Source organism: Pongo abelii, chromosome 18 (assembly GCF_028885655.2).
Source record: "Pongo abelii isolate AG06213 chromosome 18, NHGRI_mPonAbe1-v2.0_pri, whole genome shotgun sequence".
Lineage (NCBI taxonomy): Eukaryota > Metazoa > Chordata > Mammalia > Primates > Hominidae > Pongo > Pongo abelii.
Window position 1 is genome coordinate 15,904,217 of NC_072003.2, and position 27,796 is coordinate 15,932,012.

The 27,796-nt window shown below is 48.8% G+C and overlaps 1 protein-coding gene across 10 annotated transcripts in view; it reads right to left on the reverse strand.

Annotated features, from left to right (window-relative positions):
- SNX29 (sorting nexin 29) overlaps positions 1 to 27,796 on the reverse strand; it is a 584,658-nt gene that overhangs the window by 115,103 nt on the left and 441,759 nt on the right. Inside the window, exon 19 of one of the 10 annotated variants that reach the window (XM_063717593.1) lies at positions 7,132 to 8,877. The exons of the other annotated variants lie outside the window; for them this stretch is intronic. Within the exon in view, the coding sequence (XP_063573663.1) occupies positions 8,830 to 8,877 (48 nt within the window). The 3' untranslated portion in view covers positions 7,132 to 8,829. Of the gene's footprint in view, positions 1 to 7,131; positions 8,878 to 27,796 lie in introns of those variants that run through there. 10 annotated transcript variants of the gene reach the window in all.

Consider the following 27,796-nt stretch of genomic DNA (forward strand, 5'->3'; position numbering starts at 1 on the left):
CTGAGCCTCAGTTTTAGCATCTATAGATCGGAGATACTATAAGCACCCACCTAAGAGGGTTGTGACGTAACGCATGCATAAAGCATGACCGGTGTCTATTGTACTGTTATTAGCAATTCTGGAGAGGGGTTGAACTCTCCTTAAATGCTACAAGAACACACAATGTGACTTGACCTGCTCTGAATGTATTGCTACTTAGTAAGGAGAAGGAGAGGGAAAAGGGGTCTGGTCTGATATCACAGCTTACTGCCCACTGAAAGAGGGTGGCATTATGGCAAAGGAGGCCTCGAGTGTCACAATCAACTCTGTCAATGCAATTCAAACACTGCTTTGGTCCTGAGATGCACAGTGTTCTCTCTAGAGGCCATCGGCAGACAAGATGCTAATGCCCCGGGCCTTCTGGGAGTTCAGAGGTGCTCCTGAGCAGCTCCCATCAACCTAGGTACGTCTCCGTGAAGGCCAGCAGCTCAGAACCTTTCCACCTTTGGAAAAGCTCACAATCCCGATGCATCCTCGCCCTGAAAGGAGGCAATTTCACACATCCCCCCAGGCACACATGCACATACTCCACCAGATATACATACACATGCTTCCGGGTGCACACACTATCAAGTATTCACACACGTATCCCTTCAGGCACACATGCACACACCCCATCAGATGCTCATCCATACACACACTACCAGGTACACACACTACCAAGTACTCACTGCCCCACCAGGTATACATCACTTTCACCAGATGCACATACACACACGCACACACACGTGCACACAGGCCACCCAGTATACACCCTTACCCTGCCCCAAAACTATCCTCTACTATCATTCTCTCTCTGCTTCTTCACAGCGTTTGGCATAATGAGCAATTATCATGCCTGGTTTTTTCCAGTATCGTGCTATATTTACTGATGCCATAGGTTGACACTGTCTGCTTACAAGATGAATCATTTGAAACGGCAGGCAATCGCAGCTGCTGACCTCAATCTATGGTACATATCAAGCCTTGATTTATTGATGGCTCGCTGTCCTCTCTCCACTAGAACGTAAGCTCTGCACATTTTAAAATTGTCTTCTTTTAATTGACAAATACTAATTATACATATTCTTGGGCGTACATGACCACAGTCTTATTCACTATGCCCTAGTACCCAGACCAGTGCCTGGAAATAATGGATATTCAATACTATGAATGAATGAACGAACAAATGAACAGATGAATAAATGAACATCACCCGAACATTTACTTGCAATTGTACCTTTACAAGTCTCCATCTTTACTATGCGATGAATTCCTTGAGGGCAAGAACCAAGATGGAAACCCCTAGGAGCCCTCAGTTCCTGGAGATGCCCAATGGGTGCTAGATGGGTGGGTAGGTAGATGGATGGATAAACAGAAGGAAGAGAAGGAAACAAGAAGGCAGACAGGAAAGAAGGAAGGAGGGAGGGCTTACCCTCTGTACCAGGCCACCTACATCTCATCTATCCTTGCTGATAAGCATCTGGCAGTGAGCAAAGGATGGATGCTTTTGACAGGAAGACCAAGGTCTGCATATGCAAATCTCTGTGTGTGACACTGTGACACCTCCTCCAGTCTTCTGCACAAATAAAGACTTTGCAAAGCCTACTGGATGAAGTTACCGACACTCATAGCAGCGAAAACTGGCAAGTCAGAAAAGTCTCACCTAAGACAGAGGAAGAAACAGGTAGGTCCCGGGATCCACAACTCAGGGAGGGAAGAGACAAGGAACACTGGCTAATGTGGGGAGAAAGAGGACTTCCTTCGCCAGGGCTCTGGGAGCCAGAGTGGCAGCAGGTGGCCACCGCCACCTAGAGGTCAGTTACAGCCATGGCGGGTGCTGGCCAAGCCAGTATGCAGGGCTTGCCTGGTGTGTGGCTGACCAGGAATGCTGGAAGTTCTCAAAAAAAAAAAAAAAAAAGAGTCCTTGATGGGATAGACCCAGCGTCTGGAAGTCCCAGCCAAGAGGGCCACGAGGTGTGGGGGCTTTAGAAACCCCAGGCATAGACCAAGCTCTGACTTGACACCCAAATCAGACTTGGTGGGGTTCTGCCAAGGAGAAGGGCGTCTTGGAGCTGGCTGATAGACTCAGGTCTTCTAGAAGGAGGAGGAAACCCTTGTCAAGAGGAACAAAATCAGCTATCTTGCCTCCTACTCCTTTTCCACACCACAGCCAGAGCACTGGCTCCCAAGTGTAAATTAAAGTCCTCCAACGGGCCAGGCGTGATGGCTCATGCCTGTAATCTCAGCACTTTGGGAGGCCGAGGCGGGTGGATCACTTGAGGTCAGGAGTTTGAGACCACTTTGGCCAAAATGGTGAAACCCCATCTCTACTAAAAACACAAAATAATTAGCCAGGCATGGTGGTGCATGCCTATAGTCCCAGTTACTAGGGAGGCTGAGGCAGAAGTGCCTGAACCTGGGAGGCAGAGGTTGCAGTGAGCCGAGATTGCGCCACTGCACTCCAGCCTGGGTTACAGGGTGAGATTCCATCTCAAAAAATAAAAATAAAAAATAAAAATAAGTAAACAAATAAATTCATTCCTCCAATGATGCACCACTGCACGCAAGCTCAAGTCTAAATTCCCGGACGTAGCTTGCAGGGCCCTGCCTGATCTGTTCTTGCTCACCTCTCTCTTCGCGTTATTTTCTATGTTTGCTCTTAAACTGAGCAACAAGCCACATTCCCCAGCAGCACCTGTGGCCCATGAAACTCATAACTAGCTGTTGACTACGTGAGCTGAACACCAAAGTCCCTAAATGCCATGTGCTATGTCACCTCTAGAGTTCTGGGCAGCAGTTCTCTCAGCCTCTATTCAAAGAGCTCTTTGCATCAGGTAGGAATCGCATTTGGCTCCAAAATAGCAGGGGTCTAATTACTTGGGGCTTCTTTTCTGATGGACAAGCAGTCTGCAGGGAGGCAGTCCAGGATTGGGATGGCCGCCCTCCTTAGTCATCAGGAACTGAGGCCATCCATCTTTCTGCTCTGCTATCTTAGCTGCAGAGTTGCCATCCCCCAGGTTACCACGTGGCCCAAGGCGGCTGCTGGAGTTCCAGCTATCATATCTCAATTTTAGGCAACAGGAAGCAGAAAGGCAAGGCATGCACCACCCAGATGAGGTATAAGCAGCCTTTCTGGGAAGCCACAACCAATACATCTACCTATATCTTACTGGCCAGATCTTAGTTACATGGCCATATGTAGCTGCAAGGGAAGCTGAGAAATTTACTATTTTCTATGTAGGCATAATGCCCAGGGCTCTGTTACTAAGAGATAAGAAAAAAAAAAAAAAAACCCATGGCTATTTTCAGCAAGCAACTAGCAGTGTCTGCCACACTCCTATACATCCAATTACCACATCTTGATGGAAGGCCAGGGGACAAAAAAATTCCAAAGATACCTTCCCTGCAATCTAAATGCCTACAGTCTTATTGAGGACTCAAACAAATATAGCTGAAAAGATAAATGACAATATCAAGCAGAATTAAATGAACCACAAGTCCCACTGCAGTCTTTGAAGGGTAAGTTTTATGCAAAAAGCAAGACAAGGAACAATTACTGAGGGCCAGCGAGGTGGCTCATGCCTGTAATCCCAGCAATTTGGGAGGCTGAGGCACAAGGACTGCTTGAGACCAGGAGTTCAAGACCAGCCTGGGCAACACAGTGAGACCCCATTTCTAAAAAAAAAAAATTACTGAGCCCTTACTCCAGCTGGACTCTATGCCAGCCACTTTCTTTGTTTTTACTTCTCTTAGTTTTCACAACAACCCTGCAAAGTAGGCATTAGCATCTGCATTTTGTGTAAGAGGAAATAAATTGGGGTTATATGATGTGCCCAGGGTCACACAGCCAGTAAGGATTTCCAGCAAGGATGGCAAACCTGCCAAGTCTAGAGCTACCTGCCTACTCTAATGTACACTGGTGGTTGCCTGGGGAAGATGGTGGTCATGTGGGGGATGATTCTGAGAATGCATCTGAGTTCAATGAGAAAGTCTGTGATTGATTAGCCATGTCTGCCATGGACGGGCAAATGGGGCCAGGTGGCATGAGAGCCATATATGTAACATTCCTGTTTCAGAGGCTTACAGCAGTTGGTTTGTCTGTGGAAATGCCACATTGGCACTCTGCTGTCTACGGCTGGGAGAATGAAGGGTGGGAGGGGAGGCACATGCTGCCACCAAGTGAGACAGCCCCAGGTCTTACTGCTGGGGATCCTTTTTGCATCTAGAGCCCCGTGCCTTGAGAAAGTGGGTGCTTAGCAACTAGCCAAGATGAAGTCCACCTCCAAGCTCTAAATTATTCCTCTTACTAACAAACAGCCTCAGAAATAACAAAAGAATTGACAGCTGCAGTCAGAACAAGGAGCAATTTTATTTTAAAACCCAACTTGAAAAGGATAGACCTGTGATCTCATGTCGGAGCAGAGGTGACAGTTCCTGTCCCACAGCACTATGCCTGCCAACACCTTCACCACCCGGCTCCTCTCCTCACACCCACAGGCCCATGTGACCTCACACTTGGAGGGGTCTGGCAGTCACAGATGCAAGCCACCTCTTCCCCACACCAGTCCCCAGGGCTGGTGACCCTCCCTCACATCCACTGAAGAAGGAGAGAAAATGATTGGGGAAACTTCCAGACTCAGCTCAGATGCCCTCCCCATCCACAAAGCCATCCCTCACCCCCTCACCCCGTCCTGCCTCCAGGCTGTATGAGGCAACTCTCCCCTGAGCTCCTCTGGTCTCTAAGGAGCGGTGTACTCAGAGGTGGGCATCTGCCTCTGATCTCTGACTTTCTGCATTTAGTACAGTCCCTGGCACAGAGCACCTACCATTTGACAGCTACCCGCTATTGAGAACACAGTCAGCTCCAGATACCCCACTGTTTTCTCTACTTGAGGTTTTCTCAGTCACAACACTACTGATGTTTGGGGCTCGATAAGTCTTTGTTGTATGGGAGCTGTCCTGTGCATTGTGAGACATTCCACTGCATCCCTGGCCTCCACCCATGAGATGCCAGTAGCAGCCACCCCAGTTGTCACAATCAAAAATGCTTTCAGGCATTGCCAAATGTCCCCGTAGGGACAAAACAAAACCACCCCTGGCTGAGAATCACTGAGGGGCATTATCTCAGAGTTGCCCAGGGCCACTCAGCTAGAACTTGCACTGAGCTCCCTACAGCTGTTCTATCTCATTTAAGCCTCGTGATAATCCCTCAGGGTGGGTCCAGCACCCTATCCCACAGATGACAGGTCTGAGCTTCGGTGAGGCTCAATAACTGTCCAAAGCTAAACAGCTGGGCATGGGCCCTTTCTAGAACTGAATCCAGAAGAACCATATGGCTCAAGCTGCTTGTCCAGGCCAAAGACATCACTCCCTTATTTTAAGAAAGAGAGAAGTGGAGGTATCCGGTAAGGCCAGTTTGGTTGGAAACCATCTGTTTATTTATTTTTGAGATGAAGTCTCGCTCTGTCACCCAGGCTAGAATGCAGTGGCGCGATCTGGGCTCACCGCAACCTCTGCCTTCCAGGTTCAAGCGATTCTGCTGCCTCAGCCTCCCAAGTAGCTGGGACTACAGGTGTGCGTCACCATGCCCGGCTAATTTTTGTATTTTTAGTAGAGATGGGGGTTTCACCCCATTAGCCAGGATGGTCTTGATCTCCTGACCTCATGATCCACCCACCTCAGCCTCCCAAAGTGCTGGGATTACAGGCGTGAGCCACTGCACATGGCCCCATCCGTTTCTTGAATGCAACCAGTGCATGGCAGCCTTTCCTATTTCTGTTAATGCTAAAAGGCTGCCGCATGGAATCTCTTTTGTTGGTAAATAGAACAGAGCAGGTCACAGGTCATCCCGCACACTGGGCAGCCACCGGATCATTAAATGGTCGGGGACAAGAGGAGGCTCCTACTCGGCAATCAGCCTCTAATACTCCCAGCTCCATGGATTCCTTTCTCTCCCCTACCAAGAATACTGCCATCCAAGGAGATGAAATGTAAACTTGGTGGAGCTGGTGGGGAAGAAGCTAATTTTCTATTACAGAACATCTCCACTTCGCACAGAGCCCTGAAATTGTGTTTATGGACCTAATGTGTACTTTAGAGGAATGTGGTTGGCAGTAATGAGCACATAACTCTCAGGAGTTTGGAGGCCACCGAGTAGCAGATTGTTGAATCAATAAAAATAGCAGTAAGTACCTCTGCAGCTCTTCTGTTCAAGGACAAAAGTGGCTACTTTGGGGGCAGTAGACGTACTTTCTCCCTTGCTTGTAGAAGGTGCATATTCTGTGCAGAGCCATGGTCAGAAGCCCTGTTATTCCCTGGTACTGGGTCCCTGACTCAACTGCTTGGCGGAGCTCATCTCGGTTTGCTTACTGGACAAGCAGGGGCATGGTGTATCAAGTCCAGGCACTTCTACCTCCTCATGTGTTCTGGGTTTACTCCACTCCTGCCCTTGGTCCTTCATCAGCTGTACTTGCCAGGACCTCCAAATGGTCCCTGGTCGACCCTAGGTTCCCCAGTGCCACCACAATGACTGGCCTAAAGCTCCAATCACACCATGTCACTCCTCCACTTGACTTCTCTGGGTCAACACCCAAGCTCTTCAGGAAGCAGACATAGCCCACCTGACTAGCTCATGCTTTGGGCCACCTGGTTCATACTGCATCCTCTTTGGTAACCATGGCCTGACCACTCTCTGGGAAGCCTCCGTCTTCCCTTCTCTTATACAATGTGTGCTGGACAGAGCCTATGACTCAGGCCTCAGCCAATCAGAGCACCTCATTCCCTTGGCCACAGCAAGTGGTTCAGGAATGGGCACATCATCACCTATGATTGGGTGCAGCTTTTCCAATTAATGGGCTAGAGAGCTGTACCCTTTTCTCACTGACTTGAAGTCAAGTTGATCCCATTTGGAGCTTCCACAGTTGACTCCTACCCATGAGAAGAAAGGCTGTCTGAGAATGTGCCCAAACAAAAGCTAGAACAGCCCCACCACTCAGAGAGCCCTCTCTTCCCTGCACCCTGCCCCTCTCAACACACAACCGAGTGTCTCCATATATCATGGGAATTCTATTAGTCTGTTCTCACTGCTAATAAGGACATACTGAGACTGAGTAATGTATAAAGAAAAACAGGTTTAATAGACTGACAGTTCTACATGGCTGGGGAGGCCTCAGAATCATGGGCAAAGACAAAGGAAGAGCAAAGCCACCTCTTACATGGTGGCAGGCAAGAGAAAATGAAAATCGAGCAAAAGGGGTTCTCCCTTATAAAACCATCAGACCTCCTGAGAATTACTCACTACCATAACAACAGTATGGGGGAAACCACCCCCCATGATTCAATTATCTCCCACCAGGTCCCTCCCACAACACATGGGAATTATGGAAGCTACAACTCAAGATGAGATTTGGGTGGGGACACAGCCAAATCATATCAGAAGTCATGTAAAAACATTGTCAAATGTACAGCTGTTGTCTGCCCCTGTCACCACCATCTGTGACCAAAGACAGGGATTTCAGCAACGGGATTTAGGGAAGTTCACTGGAGTTGCAGGGAAGAGAAGGGATAGTGGTCAGCAGGAAACCCACAGGCTTTGAAGTGACACAGGCCTGGATGCAACCTGCGTAACCTCAGACAAATAGCTTCTGAAGTGATTGTGACTTCTGAATGCAGAAAACAGAGCAGGGAAATGCAGAGCTGGAGCGGGAGAGGTGCTGCATTCGAGCCCCTGATCAACCCGTGCCTGCAGCCAGGTTACCCCAAGACTACTGACTTACAGAGAGCAACAAATTCTCTTTTTGTGTAAGCCAGTTTGGTTGGGGTTTTCAGTCACTTTTGAGTTAAGATGCCAAATACAAACATCATTACCTGCTTTGCACTGCATAATCCACCTAAACCAGCTCACTCCAAGCTCACACATATGCCATGATCCCTGTCCTTGCCATGCCTATTCTCAAGCCTGTTCCCTCTGCTTTTCCCCAATGTGCCTTCTTTGCCTGGCTAAGTTCTACTCATCCTGGAGCGCTTGCCTCCAGCATCTTCACCCTGCAACATCCTTCTCTGGTCTCTTCTCCTTTGCTCAATTATACCCAACTTCTGTGTTCCTCCAATGCCCTACACCAAGGTCTATCACTGTCCCTCCTCCTGGTCCCCTGCTGCTGTGCCTGCCTTCCCTATCCACCCCAACCAGACTGAGCACCACCTGAGGGTAAGGAGCTATGCCTCATCTCTCTATTCCCAGTTTTGGGCACCATATCCAGCAGAAATTAGGCTGCGTAGTCCATGTATGTTGAAACTACACTGAGTCTTGTTCCTCATTGCAAACCTCCCCTGCAGCGAGCAACTCTTGCCCTAGCTTGGAGAGATAATCACTGGGAGTCAACCTGGTACCTATGGGTAGAGCCTAGTGAATGCAAAAACCAAAGCAAACCACTACCGTCTAAAAGGCAAAGAAAGATGCTTAGTTAGAAGAAAATGGGTAGAGCTGAATGCAAGGAGGTTTGATGCACCTAATCAGGACAGCTTGTAGTCTTGGAGAAAGACTGACAGACATGACTATGAGCCAGACACTTCAGGGAAAGTCTCAGTTGTGTCTCTGAGCACTGGGCAGCCATTCCCATAATTAGCAGGGTGGAGTGGACTGATGTCTGAATGAATGAGATAAGGGCTTGCGATAAAGTCGGGCTTTTCCAGCCAACAATGAGGGCAAGAGGATTTTCTGGGAAAAAAAAGTCATCTGCTCTTCTCTCATCAACTTCTCAGAACCTTTAGTATGTTACCAGATGTTGGGCTGTACATAAGCAGGAGGTGTCACCATGAAAAATAACTGCAGTCAACCAGGATCACTGACTTGGTGGCCTAAAAAAAAAAAAAAAGAGTTCCCAATTGCCTTGAACAATTTAATAATCTGCACTTTATGAAAAAGACGTTCACCAGCAATTGAAGACACGGCAATATATCACAGGAATCATGTAAAAACACTGTCCAATACCCAGCTGGTGTCTGTCACTGTCACCACCATCCTTGACCAAAGACAGGGATCTGAGGAATAAGGTTCAGGGAAGTTCACCGGAGTTGCAAGGAGGACAGGGAAAGGTGCTCAGCTGGAAACCCACAGGCTTTGAAGTGAGACAGACCTGGATGCAAGTTTTGGTTTTGTCACTTACAAGCTATGTGTCCTTGGTCACCTTGCTTAACCCCTCTCAACTTCAATGCTCATCCATAAATGGGGGGATAATAACGTCATTCTTGCTGTTGTGCTGGCGGGGCCACTGTGAGACATAGGCCTCATACAACCACAATCAGCACAATCCCGGGAACGCCACCATCGTCATCATTCCCAAGCTGCAATCCTAGGCCTTCCCGGAGCTACATGTGAATGATCTCAGCTACCATCAGCTGATTTGGGGGAGGTTTTTAGCCCATTGGATAAAAGCCCTTCTCTAGTGTCTTCCTGACAACCGTGCCAGCAATGGAGACACTCAGATGTGTGTTGAGAGGCGCAGGGTACAGGGAAGAGAGGGCTCTCTGAGTGGTAGGGCTGTTCCTGCTTTTGTGGGACACATGAAGCACTCTCGCCAAGTGACAAACACAATCTCAGGAGAGAGCTTTGAAAAATAACGCATGAGCTGGCAATCTTATCTGTTAACCTGCATCTCAATTCCAGCCAGGGAATTTTCAAAAGGCATCCAATTAGTCCCCTCAGCCAACTGGTTTCCACCATTCGGGTCTCACAGCAAGGGAATATTGATTTTGCTGTAAGCCCTAGGAGAGCAGGCTGCTGGTTTACACCGTCTTCTTCCCATTTATGAAGTCTCGGCTCTGTCCGGGTGGTTTCTCTGGACTTTTGTTACTACAGATTAAAAATGAGGTTTAGAAGGGTGAAAATTGATCGAGAAAGTACTGATTGAGAGTCTTTGAGGGTAACCAGGATTAGGCTGGATACCAGGAAGGTTTTTAGTTTTGATTTTTAGAATTCCGCTAACAACAAAAATCTACCACATATACCTCTGTCCATCTGCAGAAAAAGGCAAGGGAGAAAGGTGCCCAAAGTCCATGCTAAGCGGATGGACTTCTTCAATTACCTGGATGCTTTAAGAATCAAAGTTTGTATTTAAGAAATGGTGCTGGTCTGTAGCATTTATTTTATTTTATTTTTTTTTTTTTTTGAGACAGAGTCTCCGTCTGTCACCAGGCTGGAGTGCAGTGGCACCATCTCGGCTCACTGCAATCTCCACCTCCCAACTTCAAGTGATTCTGCTGCCTCAGCCTCCCAAGTAGCTGGGACTACAGATGCGTGCCACCACACCCTGCTAATTTTTTTATATTATAGTAGAGACAGGGTTTCACCATGTTGGTCAGGCTGGTCTTGAACCCCTGACCTCAAATGATCTGCCCACCTCGGCCTCCCAAAGTTCTGGGATTACAGGTGTGAGTCACCACACCCGGCTCCTATATATTTCAATCCTGCCCTTAGAAAATAAAGAACATAAGGCAGCTCGTTGGGATCCAGTTAATAAAACAGGTTAATAACGGCCATTTCATATTGAGAGCTTAGTACATACTGGAGCCGATTCTAAGTGTTTCCTATAGGTTAACTCATTTAATCCTCATCCATGTTAAGTGCTGAGTATACCTAACAAGTCACAGAGGAAAGTCAACAGGAGCTCCACCATCATGAAACTTTGCAAGGAATCCCCTCCACAGGGCCAACTCTTTCCAACGAAAACATCGATACTAGCTCCTAGTATGAGCAATGTTCTTGATAAGCTCCTCTGAACTCCTCTCTATTCACTGAGCACACAGTGAGTCCCTCTTGGAGTGCTAGATCAATCCTGAATTACCGATTCAATCAGAGGCAGTTACTACATTAAATATCCCACCAGATGATAAAGAACAATTAATGACTGTGCTGAGCTTTTAAGATTCTAGGCACAGACTCTGAAAGGAGTTTCCTTGTTTCTAAAACAAATGGGGCCAGGCGTGGTGGCTCACGCCTGTAATCCCAGCACTTTGGGAGGCCAAGACGGGTGGATCACTTGAGGTCAGGAGTTCGAGACCAGCCTGGCCAACATGGTAAAACCCCGTCTCTACTAAAAATACAAAAATTAGCCAGGTGTGGTAGTGGGCCCCTGTAATCCCAGCTACTTGGGAGGCCGAGGAAAGAAAATTGAACCTGGGAGGCAGAGGTTGCAGTGAGCCGAGATTGCACCGCTGCACTCCAGGCTGGACAACATAGCAAGGCCCTGTCTCAAAAAAAAAAAAAAAAATAGAATGAGAAGCTACTGTTTCAACTGCACGTCCAGGAGCTGCATGGGAGCAGGTGTGCAGCAGGAAAGCGTGGACTCAGGAGCTCCACCTCCTGGGTTTGAATGCATTCCCTTCTCACACACATTTACCAGCTGAGTGTCCTTGGGCAAGTGGTTTAGCCTCTCCGGCATTCGATTTCCTCATCTGTAGAATGGGGGCAGCAGCAGCAGTTTCTTCCTAGGGCTGTCCCGAGGCTTGAATTGGTTAATATCTGTAAAGCACTCAATCCAGGGCCTGGCATACAGTAGGCGCCACGCTGAGTGTCAGCCATTTTTACTGGTGACACCTACTTGTGAGGTTGGAGAGGAAGCTGATGGGCTGCAGAAAGAGAAGTTCTGAACCCACTGTACACTGAGGCTATTTTTTTGTAGGTGAAAAAGCTTAGCTTAGGTGGACCTGGGAAGAACTCCATCTTGATTTACTATTTCATGTTTATTTCATTCTTTCATTCATTCAGCCAGCCAGTCAGCCATCACTTCATAGGTATTGAGCACCTACTATGTGCCTGTGTTGTGAGCAAGGTGGGCACCTAGGATGAGAGAGCCCTACCCTCGGGGAGCCCCAGCCTCCTGGGGAGACGCACAGAGGAGAGTTGCTCAGTGCACAGCATGAACAGTGTAGAATGGAGGACGGCTCAGCATACAGGAGCCCTGAAGGGGGGGCATCTCGATAAGGGCTCAGCAAATGTCTTCTGCAGCCACCCAGATGATAAATGTTTTAGGCTTTGTGGATAATACAGGCTCTGTCCTAAAGACTCACCTGTGTCTTTGTTATATAAAAGCAGCCACAGACATTAAATAAAAGGACATGGCTGCATTCCAGTAAAATTTTATTTAAAAAAAAAAAAAACACTGTCAGCTGGGTGCAGTGGCTCACTCCTATAATCCCAGCACTTTGAGAGGCCGAGGTGGGGAGATCACTTCAGGTCAGGAGTTCGAGACCAGCCTGGCCAACATGGTGAAACCCCATCTCTACTAAAAATACCAAAATTAGCCAGGCATGGTGGCAGATATCTATAGTCCAGCTACTTGGGAGGCTGAGGCAGGAGAACCCCTTGAACTCGGGAGGCAGGGGTTGCAGCGAGCTGAGGTCGTCATGCCACTGCACTCCAGCCTGGATGACAGAGTGAGACTCCGTCTCAAAAAAAAAAAACAAAAAACTGTCAAGGGGACAATGTGGCCCACAAGCCATAGTTTGCTGACCCCTGATCTAGAGGAAGGGGTTCTGGAGATGTGATGAATATGACCTATAAGTGGGGTGGGGCCTACAAGGAAGAGACAGAGGGAAGGGCCTGCAGCCTGGGAAGTGAGGCTTGGAGGCCATGGAGAAAAACGCTCTCCCTCATTCAAAAGGTCCAGGAAAATGACTCAGGTACCTGTGCCAGAAACAGGCCACAAATGCTTAATCTGGTATGGAACAAGAATTCCCCCAGACCCACCCGATCCAGCTCAGGCAAATAAGAAAAGTCAACGCCTACTATGTACCAGGATCTGGGGCCAGTACTTGAGTATCTGTGTTTATTCCTATGCTGCAGATGAGGCTGCAGGCTCAGGGAACCACCACGGGCTGGAAGCAGCCACCTGCATCTCCTGCAGCATCCAGTGCAATAAGGGATGCAGTGGGAACAAACAGCAGCACAGCAGCATATAGCTTTGACTAAGTGCTTACTACATGCTAGGTGCTATACTGAGTACTTATTACGTGCTAGGTGCTATACTGAGTGCTTACTACGTGCTAGGTGCCATACTGAGTGCTTACTACATGCTAGGTGCTATATTAAGTGCTTATTACGTGCTAGGTGCTATACTGAGTGCTTACTACATGCTAGGTGCTATGCAAGTTTCGAACACTCACATTCCCTAGTGAAGAAGGTACTTACTCATCCCATACCCTTTTTCCAAGTGAAGAAACTGAGGCTCAGGCAGACTAGCTTACTAGACCAAAGTCACACATGACAGCATCTGGCAGAGTTTGGACTGGCTTTAAAATTTGTGCTTGACCGGGTGCGGTGGCTCACGCCTGCAATTCCAGCACTTTGGGAGGCCGAGGCAGGTAGATTATCTGAGGTCAGGAGTTTGAGACCAGCCTGGCCAACATAGTGAAAACCTGTCTCTACTAAAAACACAAAAATTAGCCAGTCATGGTGGTCCATGTCTGTAGTCCCAGCTAATTGGGAGGCTGAGGCAGGAGAACCACTTGAAGGGGAGGCAGAGATTATAGTGAGCCAAGATAGCACCACTGCACTCCAGCCTGGACGACAGAGCAAGATCTCATCTCAAAAAAAAGCCATGCTCTTCCTAGAAAGATTTAGAGCTGATGTTTTGGGATACAGTGAGGATTGTGTGTTTTTCCAGAAGAAAAGGTAAAACATGTGGCTGGCATCCATTGTAGTTTGATTTATCAGAGTATTTGCAGGAAGACTCTCTCTGCTGCCTTGACCAGGGGTTGGTAGACTAGTCAGGTAGGAACAGCATGGGCCCCTCTAGTAGCACACAGGTGACCCTGCTCTGATGTCTCAGTGCAGCAATGCCACGTCCCCAGCAGGATCTACTGAGTAGCTTCCATAGGGAGGAGCATGACAGAGAAAGCCCACGCAGGCCCTAGGCCCGGCAGGATTTAGGCAGATGCTCCATCTTCCTCTGACACACTGTTCCCTCCAGACGCACTCCTCTCAAACCAGGCTGGCCACCTGGCCTGCTGGCTGTTTTCATATGGCCCACAGACTAAGAATGGTTTTCACATTTTTAAATAGCTGGAAAAAAATCAAAAGAAAAGTAGTATTCTTTAGCATGGGCAAAGTATATGAAATTCAAAGCTCAGTGTCAAACAAGAAAAAAAAGTTGTTTTTTTTTTAACACAGCCAGGTATGGTGGCTGACACCTAAAATCCCAGCACTTGTGAGGCCGAGATGGGAGGATGGCTTGAGCCCAGGAGTTGGAGACCACCCTGGGCAACATAGTGAGACCTTGTCTCTGCAAATAATAAAGAAAAAATTAGCCAGGTGTGGTGGCGAGTGCCTGCAGTCCCAGCTACTCGAGAGGCTGAGGCAGGAGGATCACTTGAGTCCAGGTGGCAGCAGCTACAGTGAGCCATGATTGTGCCACTGCACTCCAGCCCGGGTCTGGATGACAGCCTGAGACCCTATCTCAAAAAAAAAAAAAAAAAAAGAGTCACATCCATTCATTACATATAGCCTATGGCTGCTTTGGATCTGTAAGAACAGAGTTGCATCTGAGATGGAGACTGCACAGCCTAGAAAGACATAAAATATTTACTATCTGGCCCTTTACAACAAACACTTGTAATCCCTTGCCCTAAAGATTGCACAAAAGATAAAAGGAGAGAAGGGAAGAAGAGAGAAAAGAAGAAATAGGGTTAGGAGAGTGGAGAGACACTTCCTGATTCCAAGACGTCCTAATAAGCCAGAGTAATCAAGACTGTGTGATACTGTCAGAAGGACAGGCATAGAGATGCAAGGGACAGAGTCAAGAGTCCAGAAACAAACCCATTCATCTATGGTCAACTTGTTTTTGACAAGAGTGTCAAGATCATTCAGTGAGGAAAGAACAGTTTTTTTTAACAAACTGTGCTGGGAAAACTGGGTATCCACAATAAAATGAAGCTGGATCCTTACCTCATACCATATATAAAAATTAAGTCAAGGCCAGGCGTGGTGGCTCACACCTGTAATCCCAGCACTTTGGGAGGCTGAGGCGGGCAGATCACCTGAGGTCAGGAGTTCAAGACCAGCCTGGCAAACAAGGTGAAGCCCCATCTCTACAAAAATTAGCCAGGCATAATGGCAGGTGCCTTTAATTCCAGCTACTTGGGAGGCTGAGACAGGAGAATAGCTTGAATCCAGGAGACAGAGGTTGCAGGGATCTGAGATCGCGCCACTGCATGCCAGCCTGGGTGACAGAGTGAGACTCCATCTCAAAAAAAAGTCTAAATGGATCAAATAACTAAATGTAAGAGCTGAAACTATAAAACTCTCAGAAGAAAACACAGGGCTAAATCTGTGTGTCCTCAAGTAGGCAAAGGATTCTTAGACATGATACCAAAAGCACAAGCAACAAAAGAAAAAACAGATAAATTGGACTTTATTGACATTAAAAACTTTTGTACTTCAAACGACACTATCAAAATGGAAGGACAACTACAAAATGGGAGAAGAGAACGGAAAACAAACGTTCACACAGAGACTAGTATAGGAATGTTCATAGCCACATAATTCGTAACAGCCAAAAATGGGGAACAACCCAAATGGCCATCAGTAGATGAATGGATAAGAAAAATGTGGTCTACCCAAACAATGAAATATTATTCAGCCATTAAAAGGAATGAAGTAGGCCAGGTGCGGTGGTTCACACGTGTAATCTCAGCACGTTGGGAGGCCAAGGCAGGCAGATCACAAGGTCAGGCGATTGGGACCATCCTGACTAACGCGGTAAAACCCCGTCTCTACTAAAAATACAAAAAAAATTAGCCGGGCACGGTGGCAGGCGCCTGTAGTCCCAGCTACTCGGGAGGCTGAGGCAGGAGAATGGTGGGAACCCGGGAGGCGGAGCTTGCAGTGAGCCGAGATAGCGCCACTGCACTGTAGCCTGGGCGAAAAGAGTGAGACTCCGTCTCAAAAAAAAAAAAAAAAAAAAAAAAGGAATGAAGTAGTGATACATGCTACAACACAGATGAATGAAACTTGAGGATATTACACTAAGTGAAAGAAGCCAAGCATAGAAGGCCACATGTTGTATGATTTCTACGATTCTAAGTCACAAAAGGCAGATCTAGAGAAAAATCTGCAGAGAAAAATATAAATCATTCTATTATAAAGATGCATGTTTAGCACATATTCACTGCAGTACTATTCACAATAGCAAAGACATGGAATCCACCCCAATGCCCATCAACGATACAGCGGTTAAAGAAAATATGGTACGTATACACCATGGAATACTATGCAGCCAAAAACAGAAAAAGATCATGTCCTTTGCAGGGACATGGATGGGGATAGAGGCCGTTATCCTTAGCAAACTAACACAGAAACAGAAAAGCAAGTATTGCATGTTCTCACTTATAAGTAGGAGCTAAAGGATGAGAACACGTGACACAGAAGGAAACATCACACACTGGGGCCTTCCGGTGGGTGGAGGGTGGGAGGAGGGAGAGGATCAGGAAAATAACTAATGAGTACTTGGCTTAATACCTGAGTGAAGAAACAATGTGTACAACCCCTGTGGCACAAGTTCACCTACGTAACAAACCTGCACTTGTACTCCTGAACTTGAAATAAAAGATAAAAAAGAAAAGAAAAGAAAGTAGATTACTGGCTGCCAAGGGCTAGGAGGGGAAGGGTTGTGGGGGGTGATGGAGAGTGCCTACTAACAGTCACAGAGTTTCTCTAGGGTGATGAAAACCTTCTGGAATTAGAGAGTGGTGATGGGTGCGTAATCTTGTGAATATACTAAAAAGTGACTGAAACGTACACTTTGAAAAGGTGAGTTTCATGGTGTGTGAATATCTCTTTTCTTTTGTTTTTAAGGACAGGAGAGAGAGAGAAGGCTGAAGCTCAAGGCAAGGGGAGGGAGGATGTGACAGGTGCTGACTCCTGCTCTGGGCCATGTTCCAATTTATGCCCTTTGCGAGCCAGCTTCTTTCAGTCTCGAGTCAATCCGGTGGGGTGGGTGACATTCCCATTTTATACATGAGACTCTAAGAGGCGAGGCTGGCCCAAGGCCACGCAATTCCAGGAGGCAGAGTTGGGCTGGATCCCCACGTCCCCTGCACCCACACACCAGCTGGACAGTTTGGCCGGCCAGGTGAACCCCACCAGATACTCAGGGAGAGCCAGGAAAATACAACTTGGCATCTGGGGAGCACCTACCCTGCACCAAGCATGTTAGTGCTCTTCCCCCACTGCAGGGGTGAAGGTAGACTACTGCCCTAGCAGAAAAGGGGGAAACTGAGCCTCAGAGAGGCAAAGTAAGTGTACCAAGGTCACATGGCTAGTACGTGGCTGGTATGGTTTAGCTGTGTCCCCACCCCAACCTCATCTTGAATTGTAGCTCCCATAATTCCCTCATGTTGTGGGAGGGACCCAGTGGGAAATAACTGAATCATGGGGGTAGTTTCCCCTATACTGTTCTCGTGGTAGTGAATAAGTCTCACGAGATCTGATGGTTTTATAAAGGGAAACCCCTCTCGCTAGGCTCTCATTCTCTTGTCTGCCACCATGTGAGATGGGACTTTCACCTTCCGCCATGATTATGAGGCCTCCCCAGTCACAGGGAACCGTGAGTCCACTCAACCTCTTTCTTTTGTAAATTGCTCGGTCTCTGGTATGTCTTTATCACAAGAGTAAAAACAAATTAATACAGTGGCTAACTCAGAAGCGAAGCCTTGACTCCACACCGGAAAATCAGGACCCACTACTCCCCACTGACCTCTTTGGTGACTTCCAGTGGCTCTTAGGTGTTACTATCTTGTCACCAGGTCATGGCAGACATGCAGCTGCTGGCCCACTAGTCGTCTCGCAGCTCTCTTCCCTGCCTACAGAGGCTGCTTCCCATTGCAAGGCTGGCAAATGACACTTTCTCAGGTGCCCCTGCAACCAGGACAAGAGCAGGTGGAGGGCCTCGGGGAAAGACTGGCCTCACTGATGAGGGAGGCTGGGGAAGAGAAGCCTTCCTTCTCAACTGCTCTGAGCCCTGCCTTGGAAGCCCGGGCTGCCATGTGCAACCACGATGGAAGACAATGGTCTACATGGCAGGTGGACAATCCTGTCTGGTGCCTTCCTCTCTACCCTCACCTTACATCACTCTCCCCCTTCCCTGCTGTGTTTCCCTCTCTGCAGTCAGGTAGATCTCCTTCCAGTTCTTCCAACAGGCCTGGCTCCTGCCCATCCCAGGCCCTCAGCCCAGAACCTTCCCTGAGTCTAGAACGTTCCTTCCACCCCTACACCTGGTTAGCTCCAACTCAGTCATCAGATCTCAGTTCAAATGTGACCTCTTCTGATTTTAATGTGCTCAATAGTCCCTGGGCTTTCTGACTGTTCATTCATGATTGTGATCATTTCTTCAACGGCAAGCTCTTACCTCTGGGCTGAAGTTCTGAAAGTCTGTGAGTCTGGCTGTCCTTGCCACCATAGACCAGACAGCCTCACTGCCTCTACCTGGCACCCAGCAAGGTGCAGCCTCACTGTTGGTCTGTGTTAAAAGAATGCACAAATCTAGGCTGCTACCTTTTCCTGCTTGGACAGAGGTTGAGATCAAATGATCACTGAAAAGACAGGGTCTGCCAGAGTAAAGTGGTCCTGGGTTGGAGTGAGGGGGTTAATGAAGAAGGGGAGAGGTGAACTGGGTAGTAAGGAGGAAAGCAGAAGGACGACAGTAGAAAGAAAATAAAGGGAGAGGGGAGAGCACTGAACCCAGCTAAGCTCTCAAATTAGGTGAAAGTTTCCCAAGGAGGGCTGATGCCTTGGCTGGAAACCAGGTGGGGCTGGGAAGCCTGCAGTGAACCGCCTGCCTGGCCTCGTGGGACTGGTGGCTGCCTTCAAGTCACCTGATGCATCAAGTAGGTCAGAATAAAGATAGCCCAGAGATGTCCCCCTACTCCCGCCCCCTGACCTCCCCACTCCTGCCCAAGCTAGGCCAAGAGGTGAATCTCTGAGGCTGCTTGGAAAGGTCAACAGGAAACTATCCGTAAGCCAGCAGCCCCCGGCCAAGAGTGGGTATGTGCTCCCAAGTCCAAGTCCAAGTCCAAGTCCAAGGTTCTGCATCTGTGCCACACAGGGGTGAGGAGCCCACACCAGGCAGAGCTGGGCCTGGCAGTGCAGATGGACCGCTGGGGCCCTGGGCTGTGGGCAGCTGCAGCAAGCCCAGCATGAACATGCCAGGCAGTGGCCCTGGGCTTGGGGGGAAGGGCACCCCCCAGAGTGGTTTGGAAAGCCAGCCCTGCTTCACTGATGGTGCAGCAGAAAAAGACATTAAGTGCTAGCAGACCGCGTGCATTTTTGAGATTTCACCTGAAGGAAGAAGGGAAAGATGGTGGAGATAAATCTGGGTGCCGGAGTGCTCCTGACCCCTCCCAGGGGCTTTGGGGAGTTATGAAGGAGGAGGGGCAGCTATGGGTGGGGAAGGACCCAGGGTCAAGAGGGGAAAGGAATCAGACCGGCTAACCATCAATTCAGGGAGACAGAGACGTTGTCTGCCTGCCAGCCCCATTCTGCCCCTCGATGTACTTCATATGTATGTCCTGAGACTCAGTTCAGATGTCACCTGTCCTCCACAAAGGCCACCATCTCCCATGCCTGGCACAGGCACCCCTCCTCTCACACCACCCCCTGACCCACTGCCTCACAGCCTCACAGCCGTCTGAACCTGACTCTCTCCCCTATGAGACAGGGAATGGGGTGTGCAGGGCCTCGGGCCCGTCCACTCCATCCTGAGCACAGAGCACAGTGTGTGACACCTTGCTGGGACTCAGGTTAAAGAGAGACAGATAGAGAGAAAATAAACAGATCAAGAAAGGAAGAAAAGCAAAGTGAAAGAGAAAGAATGAAAAATAGGAGGAGAAGCAAAGAGAAAGAAACATACCACATTCATTTGGGCTACCCTGAAAAATTACAGGATTTCAGTAACAGTTTTAAACCCCCATGATTCTTTATGGACACGCTGTTGCTTTCTCTGTCTCTCATTCTAAGCTGGAACACAAACTGTCTTTCAGAATCTCAGGTTTGCTACTTTCCTTTCATGTATTCAGAGATGTCAGGCCTGGACCGGGACATTGGAAATAGCCTAGCAACACCTCAAGTTCAAAGACAAGGAAAGAGGCCGGGCATGGTGGCTCATGCCTGTAATCCCAGCACTTTGGGAGGCCGAGGCAGGCAGACTACTTGAGGCCAGGAGTTCGAGACCAGCCTAGCCAATATGGCAAAACCCCATCTCTACTAAAATATAAAAATTAGCGGGGCATGGTGGCAGGCACCTGTAATCCCAGCTACTAGGGAGGTTGAGGCAGGAGAATCGCTGAACCCGGGAGGTGGAGGTTGCAGTGAGCCACTGTACTCCGGCCTGGGCCACAGGGCAAGACTGTGTTCCAAAGGACACAGCCAAAGTCCCCCGGTCAGCAAGTACCTAAAGATGACGGCCCTCATGGCAGGCCAGGGGCTAGGACCCTGAAGAGTCCTTCCAGGCACCAGAGGAGCTCGGAGAGGCCCCTCAGCCCTCCTGAATCCCAAGCCAGGCCGCGCCTGAGCAGTCAGGGGTATGAACGCCTGAGCAACAAAGGCGATTTCCTGAAATGGCATCTGGCAGGGAGGAAAGCAGCCAGGTGCTCGCGCGCCACTCCACCAGGCAGCAGCACACCTTACACACGGAAATGTCACGCATCACACTAACGCCAAGCTGTCGCCGTCTCCTGGTACTAAAAACGGTGCTATGTTCCTGTCTTCGTTCCTTCCCCTCTCTCCGAATATAAATGTCTCTGAGCTCCTTAAGCCACGGCCTCCTGTGGAGAGCCAGCGCCTGATGCCTGGGCCCAGGGAGGAGGCGTGGCCCTCATCTGTGCCAATGCTGTTCCGGGGGCTGCAGCAGAGCATAGCAGGGGTCTCGGGCAACGCCAGGAAAACAGCTTTAATCCCCTTTGGAAAACCAACCTTCAGCGACGTCTGTATCACCAACATAAAACTCCCGGTGTGTGTGGCGCTCCAATTGAGTGCCACTGACAGCCGCCCCCCCCAACATTAGATCCTGGCAGCTGCCCCAGGAGCAAGGCAGACCCAAAATCCAACCCCAAGGCCCAGACCCTGGGCCTACAGGAGGTGACACGCGGCACGTCTGTGGCATCGCTGCTCCTACAGATAGCGTGCTGTTCCCTGGCTCTGCTTCCTGCCATCCCCTCTCTCAGGATGCCCTGCCCAGCTGGGACTACACCTGCCATTTCAACCTGCCCAAGGCCCAGAATCCGGGGGAACCAACAAAATGCGTCCTCCCCATGGAGTGGCTGGCTCTGCCAAAGGAGACCCAGGATCATGGGTGACAACATTCCAGCCGGGGCCTTCTAGGAGCAAAGCAAGAGAACCCCGCGAGGCTGAGGACCCAGACTGGGCTACTGGATGCAGCTGCTGAGAACTGTGCTCATCAAGGAGGAAACAAATATCTAAACTGGTGTTTTCTAAACTTTGTCCTGAAACAGCTGTGTCCCAAGAGATGTCTAGAAGGATTCATAAAAATGGAAGTAGCCCAAGCCATGCTCAGGACCCCTCAAGCAGGGCAGGTTCTCAGAGCCTCAACCAGGGCAGGTTCTCAGAGCCTTGTACCCGCCTGCCTGTGGCCTGAGTCTCCAAGACGGTGCCCTAAGAAGGAGCTGCTCCCTTCAACGGAACTACCTGACCATCTCCTCGCTGGTCATCAATTTAATAAATGGGATCTTTTTCTGATCTAGACAACACTTCAGAATTTTAAGAAACAGTTGTAAGGCAGAAGTGTGTCCCTGCAAAATGCCTTTATTCTCAATACTGGCTAAGACCAGATGGGTCCTATCAGCTAATGCTTCCGCTGATTTCTTGGGATGGGAGGAATAGAGGGAAACAGGAGGAGACAGAGGAAGACAGACGGAGAGGCAGAGGGCAGCAGGGTGCGCACATTCTCTGCAACTGAATAACAGCTGCAAACGGCAAAGTGATGTGATCCCTCCAACCCTCTCCTGGGCCTGGGGATGGGCAGACCGGCCCAAGGTCAAGCTCCTGGTATATGGCCTGCTCACAGATCACAGCCTCTTCCCCATGAAGAGATGACCAACTCCCCCACCCCCATAATAGGACTGACACCAAAGACACCAAGTGCCAGTTCCCTTTCCTCTGGGACCCCAGAAGGCTGAATTTATACTTTGTAACAGACGTTACAAAGTGGCAGCATGGAGGAACTTCCCATGCCAGATGTCAGGCCTGGCACCCCCCATTCTAGCCTTTCCTTACAGGCTAACATCAGTGTGCTCATGGGACTGGAGCAAAGGCCTGTCTGACCTGTGCTGTCCTGGATGAGGTCAGCAGGGCCTTCAGTGTCAGATGCAGGAAGTCAAGAAAGCCCCCAGCCATTTTGCAGAGGTGTTGGAAAGTCCCTAGCACTTGGAGGAACCGTCTTTGTGTCATGGGAAGGGTCATGGGAAGGCCCTGCTTTAGGGGTTGCAGGATACACAAGGCTGTTTTAGGCCGCAGTTGAGAAAACAGTGGTTTAGATACATATTACCCCCCTGACTAGCACTTCCGGGCATATCACTCTGGCTCTGAGACAGGACACACAAAAAATGAATGAACATCGGCTCCCTCGCCCTGCTCCCCTTTCTGCTATCTCCCACCCCACGAAACACCCTGCTTTGCAGTTTTCAGGGGTACAGGGCTGTCCCCAGGGCCCAGGTTTCTGATCTTAGAGCTCACAGATCAGCTACTTCCTATTTCAGGCAAACAGAGAAACAAAAACAGCCACTAAGAGCTTACTACTTTGTAGACACTCTGGTCAATAATTAGTATTATCTTACTGATTTGTTCCTGTTATAATATTATCCCCATTTCACAGAGAAGGAAACTGAGGCCCAGAAAGGTCAATTAAGTTGCCTGAGGCCATGCAGGAGAAGTATGTTTCAATCCATAGTCCAAACTCTCCACCCCAGCATGTCAAATGGCATGAAATAAATACCACCCAGTAAACTTGCCCATCAACCTTGATCTAGGGCTGGGCAAGAGAACAAGCATGGGAGGTTTTAAGAAGGATGCCCCACGTGGACCTCAAAACAGGGGGCAGGGGACGGATACTCTGGCCAGCAAGTTAAGCAGAGGAGACTGAATCTTAAGCACTGGCATGAGCATCAGGAACGAAAACAGCTATCAACTGGAATGGGTCCGGAAAAAGCTGAACAGGGCCTTTGATCATTAGTTTTTTGGGTTTTTGTTTTGTTTTGTTTTGTTTTGTTTTGAGACAGGGTCTCACTCTGTCACCGGGGCTGGAGTGCAGTGGCACAATCTCAGCTCACTGCAACCTCCACCCCCCAGGTTCAAGCGATTCTTGTGCCTCAGCCTCCCAAGTACCTGGGATTACAGGTGCACACCACCATGCCCACTATGCCCAGCTAAGTTTCTCTTTTTTTTTGAGGCGCAGTCTTGCTCTGTCGCCCAGGCTGGAGTGCAGTGGCGCAATCTCGGTTCACTGCAACCTCCACCTCCTGGGTTCAAGCGATTCTTCTGCCTCAGCCTCCCGAGTAGCTGGGACTATAGGCATACGCCACCAAGCCAAGCTAATTTTTGTATTTTTAGTAGAAATGGGGTTTCACCATATTGGCCAGGCTGGTCTCAAACACCTGACCTCAGGTGGTCCACCCACCTCAGCCTCCCAAAGTGCTGGGGTGACAACTGTGAGCCACTGCGCCCGGCCAATCGTTACAGTTTTATGATCCTGTGAGCCAAGTTTCTAAAGGGGATGTTCCAATCAGTGGACGTCAAGGCAGAGGAAGAAGGCTCGTTAGGTCGACATTATCTCCCCTCAAGATATTTCTTTTCTCTGTTTTCAAGGTAACAAAAGCTGCCCAGAACTGTGGCTAACCAAGATGTAGACACATGTAATGACTTGTGGCGGGACCTCCCCAGGGTCGGAAAGGAACGGGACACACACAACTTTTCAGAAGCATGTGGTTGGTTTTGTTTCCCTGGGGCTCCTTCCATTCAGGAACCCACTCTACATTCTGCATATTCCTAGTGGCGCTGCCACAGGACCCACCTCTACCCACACCCTCAGCGCCATGCCATGACCCAGGCCCGGCCAGTCACACTATCCCATGCACCGGGTCCGGTCCACCAAAGCCCTTCCCTAAGACCAATGCACAGTCAACACACGCGGAGAAAGCCTTCTGCCCCGGCAGTTGCATAGTGGGGAGCCCTGCTCCCCGGCTGCAAGACCCAGCCTCTCACCCCCACACTTCATTCTGTGAGCTGCCATTGAATTCTAGCAGAGTGGGCGCCTCTCCTCTCCTCAACCTTTTTTCCCTCCCACATAAACTAGCCAAGCTCCCGTCACTGGCAAGTGAAGGAATGGACCTAGAGAGCCCTGTACTCGGACGTCACAGAAAAGGCAGGGTCTGACCCTGGGCCTACAGGAGGTGATGCGCAGCACATGTGCGGCGTCGCTGCTCCTATACATAGGGTGCTGTTCCCTGGCTCTGCTTCCTGCCGTCCCCTCTCTCAGGATGCCCTGCCCAGCCTTCTCTGCCTGATCCTCCTGCCACCAGTCCAGGCCACCTTTTCTCCAAAAGGTGTGTCTTTCTGAGCACTCTCCCGTGCCAGCCTGGGCTAAGTGCCCAAACCCTGAACTTCTACAGTCCCGGTGGGTGCCCCTTATTCATCACAAATATTTACAGTGACAGCAGCATTGACCCCAAAAATGCATCTGTTTCCTCCACCACACCACAAGGTTTCTGGAAAACCAGGGTCAAGTCTTAGAATACAAGACATACAAACAGCCGTGACTAACGGTAATTGCCGAATTTGTAAATGCAGAGGACCGATCTGTCCAGTCTGGGCTGCCAAAAAGCCCAAGGACTACTCCTGCCCCGATCAATGAAGAAAAATGAAGAAAGGCCTTCCCAATGACCCAAGATAAAGCAGCCTCCACCCCTGTGTCGTGGTCCCCTCCACCATCACCAGGTCTTATTTCCTTCCCAGCACTCATTGCTGAATAAAAGTAAAGTGCTATTTGTTGAACTGTTTATTAAGCCCACACTCCTTGGGAGCAGCCATCTTATCTCTCTGGCCTCCTGAGTATATCCCCAAAGCACAGAAGACGGCCTGCACAGAAGGTGCCCCATAAGTCTTTGTTGGTGGGTTCACTGGTTGCCTGGTTAGTTGAAAGAAAGAATGAATGAAAGAACAAATGAATGAATGAAAAAGACCTCAGAAAGCAGCTTGTGAGCTAAAGCTATGTCATGAGCATCACCCAACCTCACAGCACCAGCTGTGCGTTTAGGTAACAGCTCAGAAGATGCTGTGACCAAGAGCAACACCCCTCAATTCTTGACACTCTGAAGCAGAAGTTTTTTACGTGATCATTTCCTGACTTTGTTCTACTCAGAGAGAAAACTCACACTTCACATAACACAGATGGACCCATTTTCTGACACTTTTTGCAAAAGGTCAACTTTTTTTTTTTTTTTTAAGGGAATGAGTTTATTTCACTTTTTGATGTGTTCCATCAGAGCTGACTTTTTTCATTAGACCACAGAGCAGGAGAGCATCATTCGTACACTGTGGATCAATAACTTCAATGTAAAAAAAAAAAAAAAAAAGAAGAAGAAGAATAAGAAAAAGCTCCAGCCCCCTAAATGAAAAAGCAAAAGACATCACAATATAATAAATCTAATACTCTCCTCCTCACAGACCCCTGGGGCTCAGTTAATTGGAGCGATGTTCTTAGGATCTGCACTGATTCGACCCTCATAGCAGGGGACCATTTCTCCTACCTACCCCCTCTTCCCCTCTTCACCCTTTGCCCAGACATCTCATCTTGGGGCCTGGGAGCTCACAGGGCCCCTACCCTACTCACTCCCAACTCCACATTTAAGACTGCTTCAGGCCAGGCGCTGTGGCTCATGCCTGTAATCCCAGCACTTTGGGAGGCCGAGGAGGGCGGATCACCTGAGGTCCAGAGTTCGAGACCAGCCTGACCAACATGGCAAAACTCCATCTCTACTAAAAATACAAAAATAGCCGGGCGTGGTAGTAGGTGCCTCTAATCCCTGCTACTCGGGAGGCTGGGGCAGGAGAATCGTTTGAACCCAGGAGGCAGAGGTTGCAGTGAGCGGAGATCGCGCCACTGTACTCCAGCCTGGGCGGGACAGAGTGAGATTCCGTCTCAAAAACAACAACAACAAAAAAAGAAAAATGACTGCACCAAGAATCACCCCCTCCTGGAAGCTTTTTATGGCTGTCACCACTTACATACAAGTGGAGTAAAGTGTCTCTCCTTATTCTCCCACCACAGCTTCTCTACAGCCCGCTTCCAGCATGGATAAGAACCACGAGGATGACAAAAGTAATAGTAACAGTCATAACAATAAAGCCTGCCATGTATTCAGAATGAGCTATATTACTGGGACTATATAAGTGCTTTACAAGTAATAACATTTTATTAATTTCATTTGATCCTAATAACTACTTTATAAGCTTTGATGCACTATGCATATTTTACAAATGAATAAACTGAGGTTAGGAATGTTAACTTACCCAAGGCTATAGATCTCTGAGGGCAGAGCTGAGATGCAAAATCAGGAATGACCAATTCCAAAGCGGGTGTGCCTGATCCCAAGGTCACTGTCCCTCAGATCTGTTCTTGGAGCAGACAACACAGCAACTGATGTTAAGTGTCCCCGACAAGGCAGGGAACCTCAGTCATTATCCTTCACTTCACAACCACCCTGCAAGTTGGGTGGCATTGTCCCCACTGTGCAGACAAAGAAAATAAAGCAGCAGTTCCCAATCATTTTGGCACCAGGGACCAGTCTCGTGGAAGACAATTTTTTCCATGGAACTGGGGCTGGGGGGGAACTGATGGTTTGGGGATCAAACTGTTCCCCCTCAGATCTTCGGGCATTACATTCTCATAAGGAGCATGCAACCTAGATCCCTTGTATGCACAGTTCACAATGGGGTCTGTGCCCCTGTGAGAATCTGATGCCACTGCTGATCTGACAGGAGGCGGAGCTCAGGCAGTAATGCTCGCTGGCCCACCGCTCACCTCCTGCTGTGTGGCCCGGTTCCTAACAGGCAACAGCCCAATACCAGTTGAGGACCCTTGAATAAAGCACAGCAGTTCAGTAAGCTGCCTGTGGTCAGAGAGCAAGAAAACAATAGTCAAGATTGCAGTCTGTATCCATCTACTACAGAAGTCTATGCCCTTTCTAAGACAGCACACTGCTACCGGCTCCTCTAACCACAAACCTATTCAGGAAAAGAATCTAACATACAAAACAAGCCTGAAGAGCAACACGGTTCCCTACAACTGTTTGACAAGGAGAAATTAGAAAAAAACTTAAATGTTGAGCAAAAGGAACAATCAGAGAAATGATATGACAGCATGATGGTGGAACACTGTGCACCGCAAGAGATGGTTTGGGTGTAAAGTGCAGAGTAACATGAGAAAAATCTCATGTTAAATTAAAAAGCAGACACAGGGCCAGGTACAGTGGCTCACATCTGTAATCCCAGGGCTTTGGGCAGCTTAAGCCCAAGCGTTTGAGGCTTCAGTGAGCTATGATCTTGTCATTGCACTCCAGTCTGGGCGACAAAACAAGACACTATCTCTTGGAGGGGAAAAAAAAAAAAAGCAGAACACAGACATTTACATGTGACACGATTCCAACTAAAGAAAAAAATGCACAGAAGAAAAGCTAGAAGGAGATATTAACTGCAATCATATCTATGTGTTGG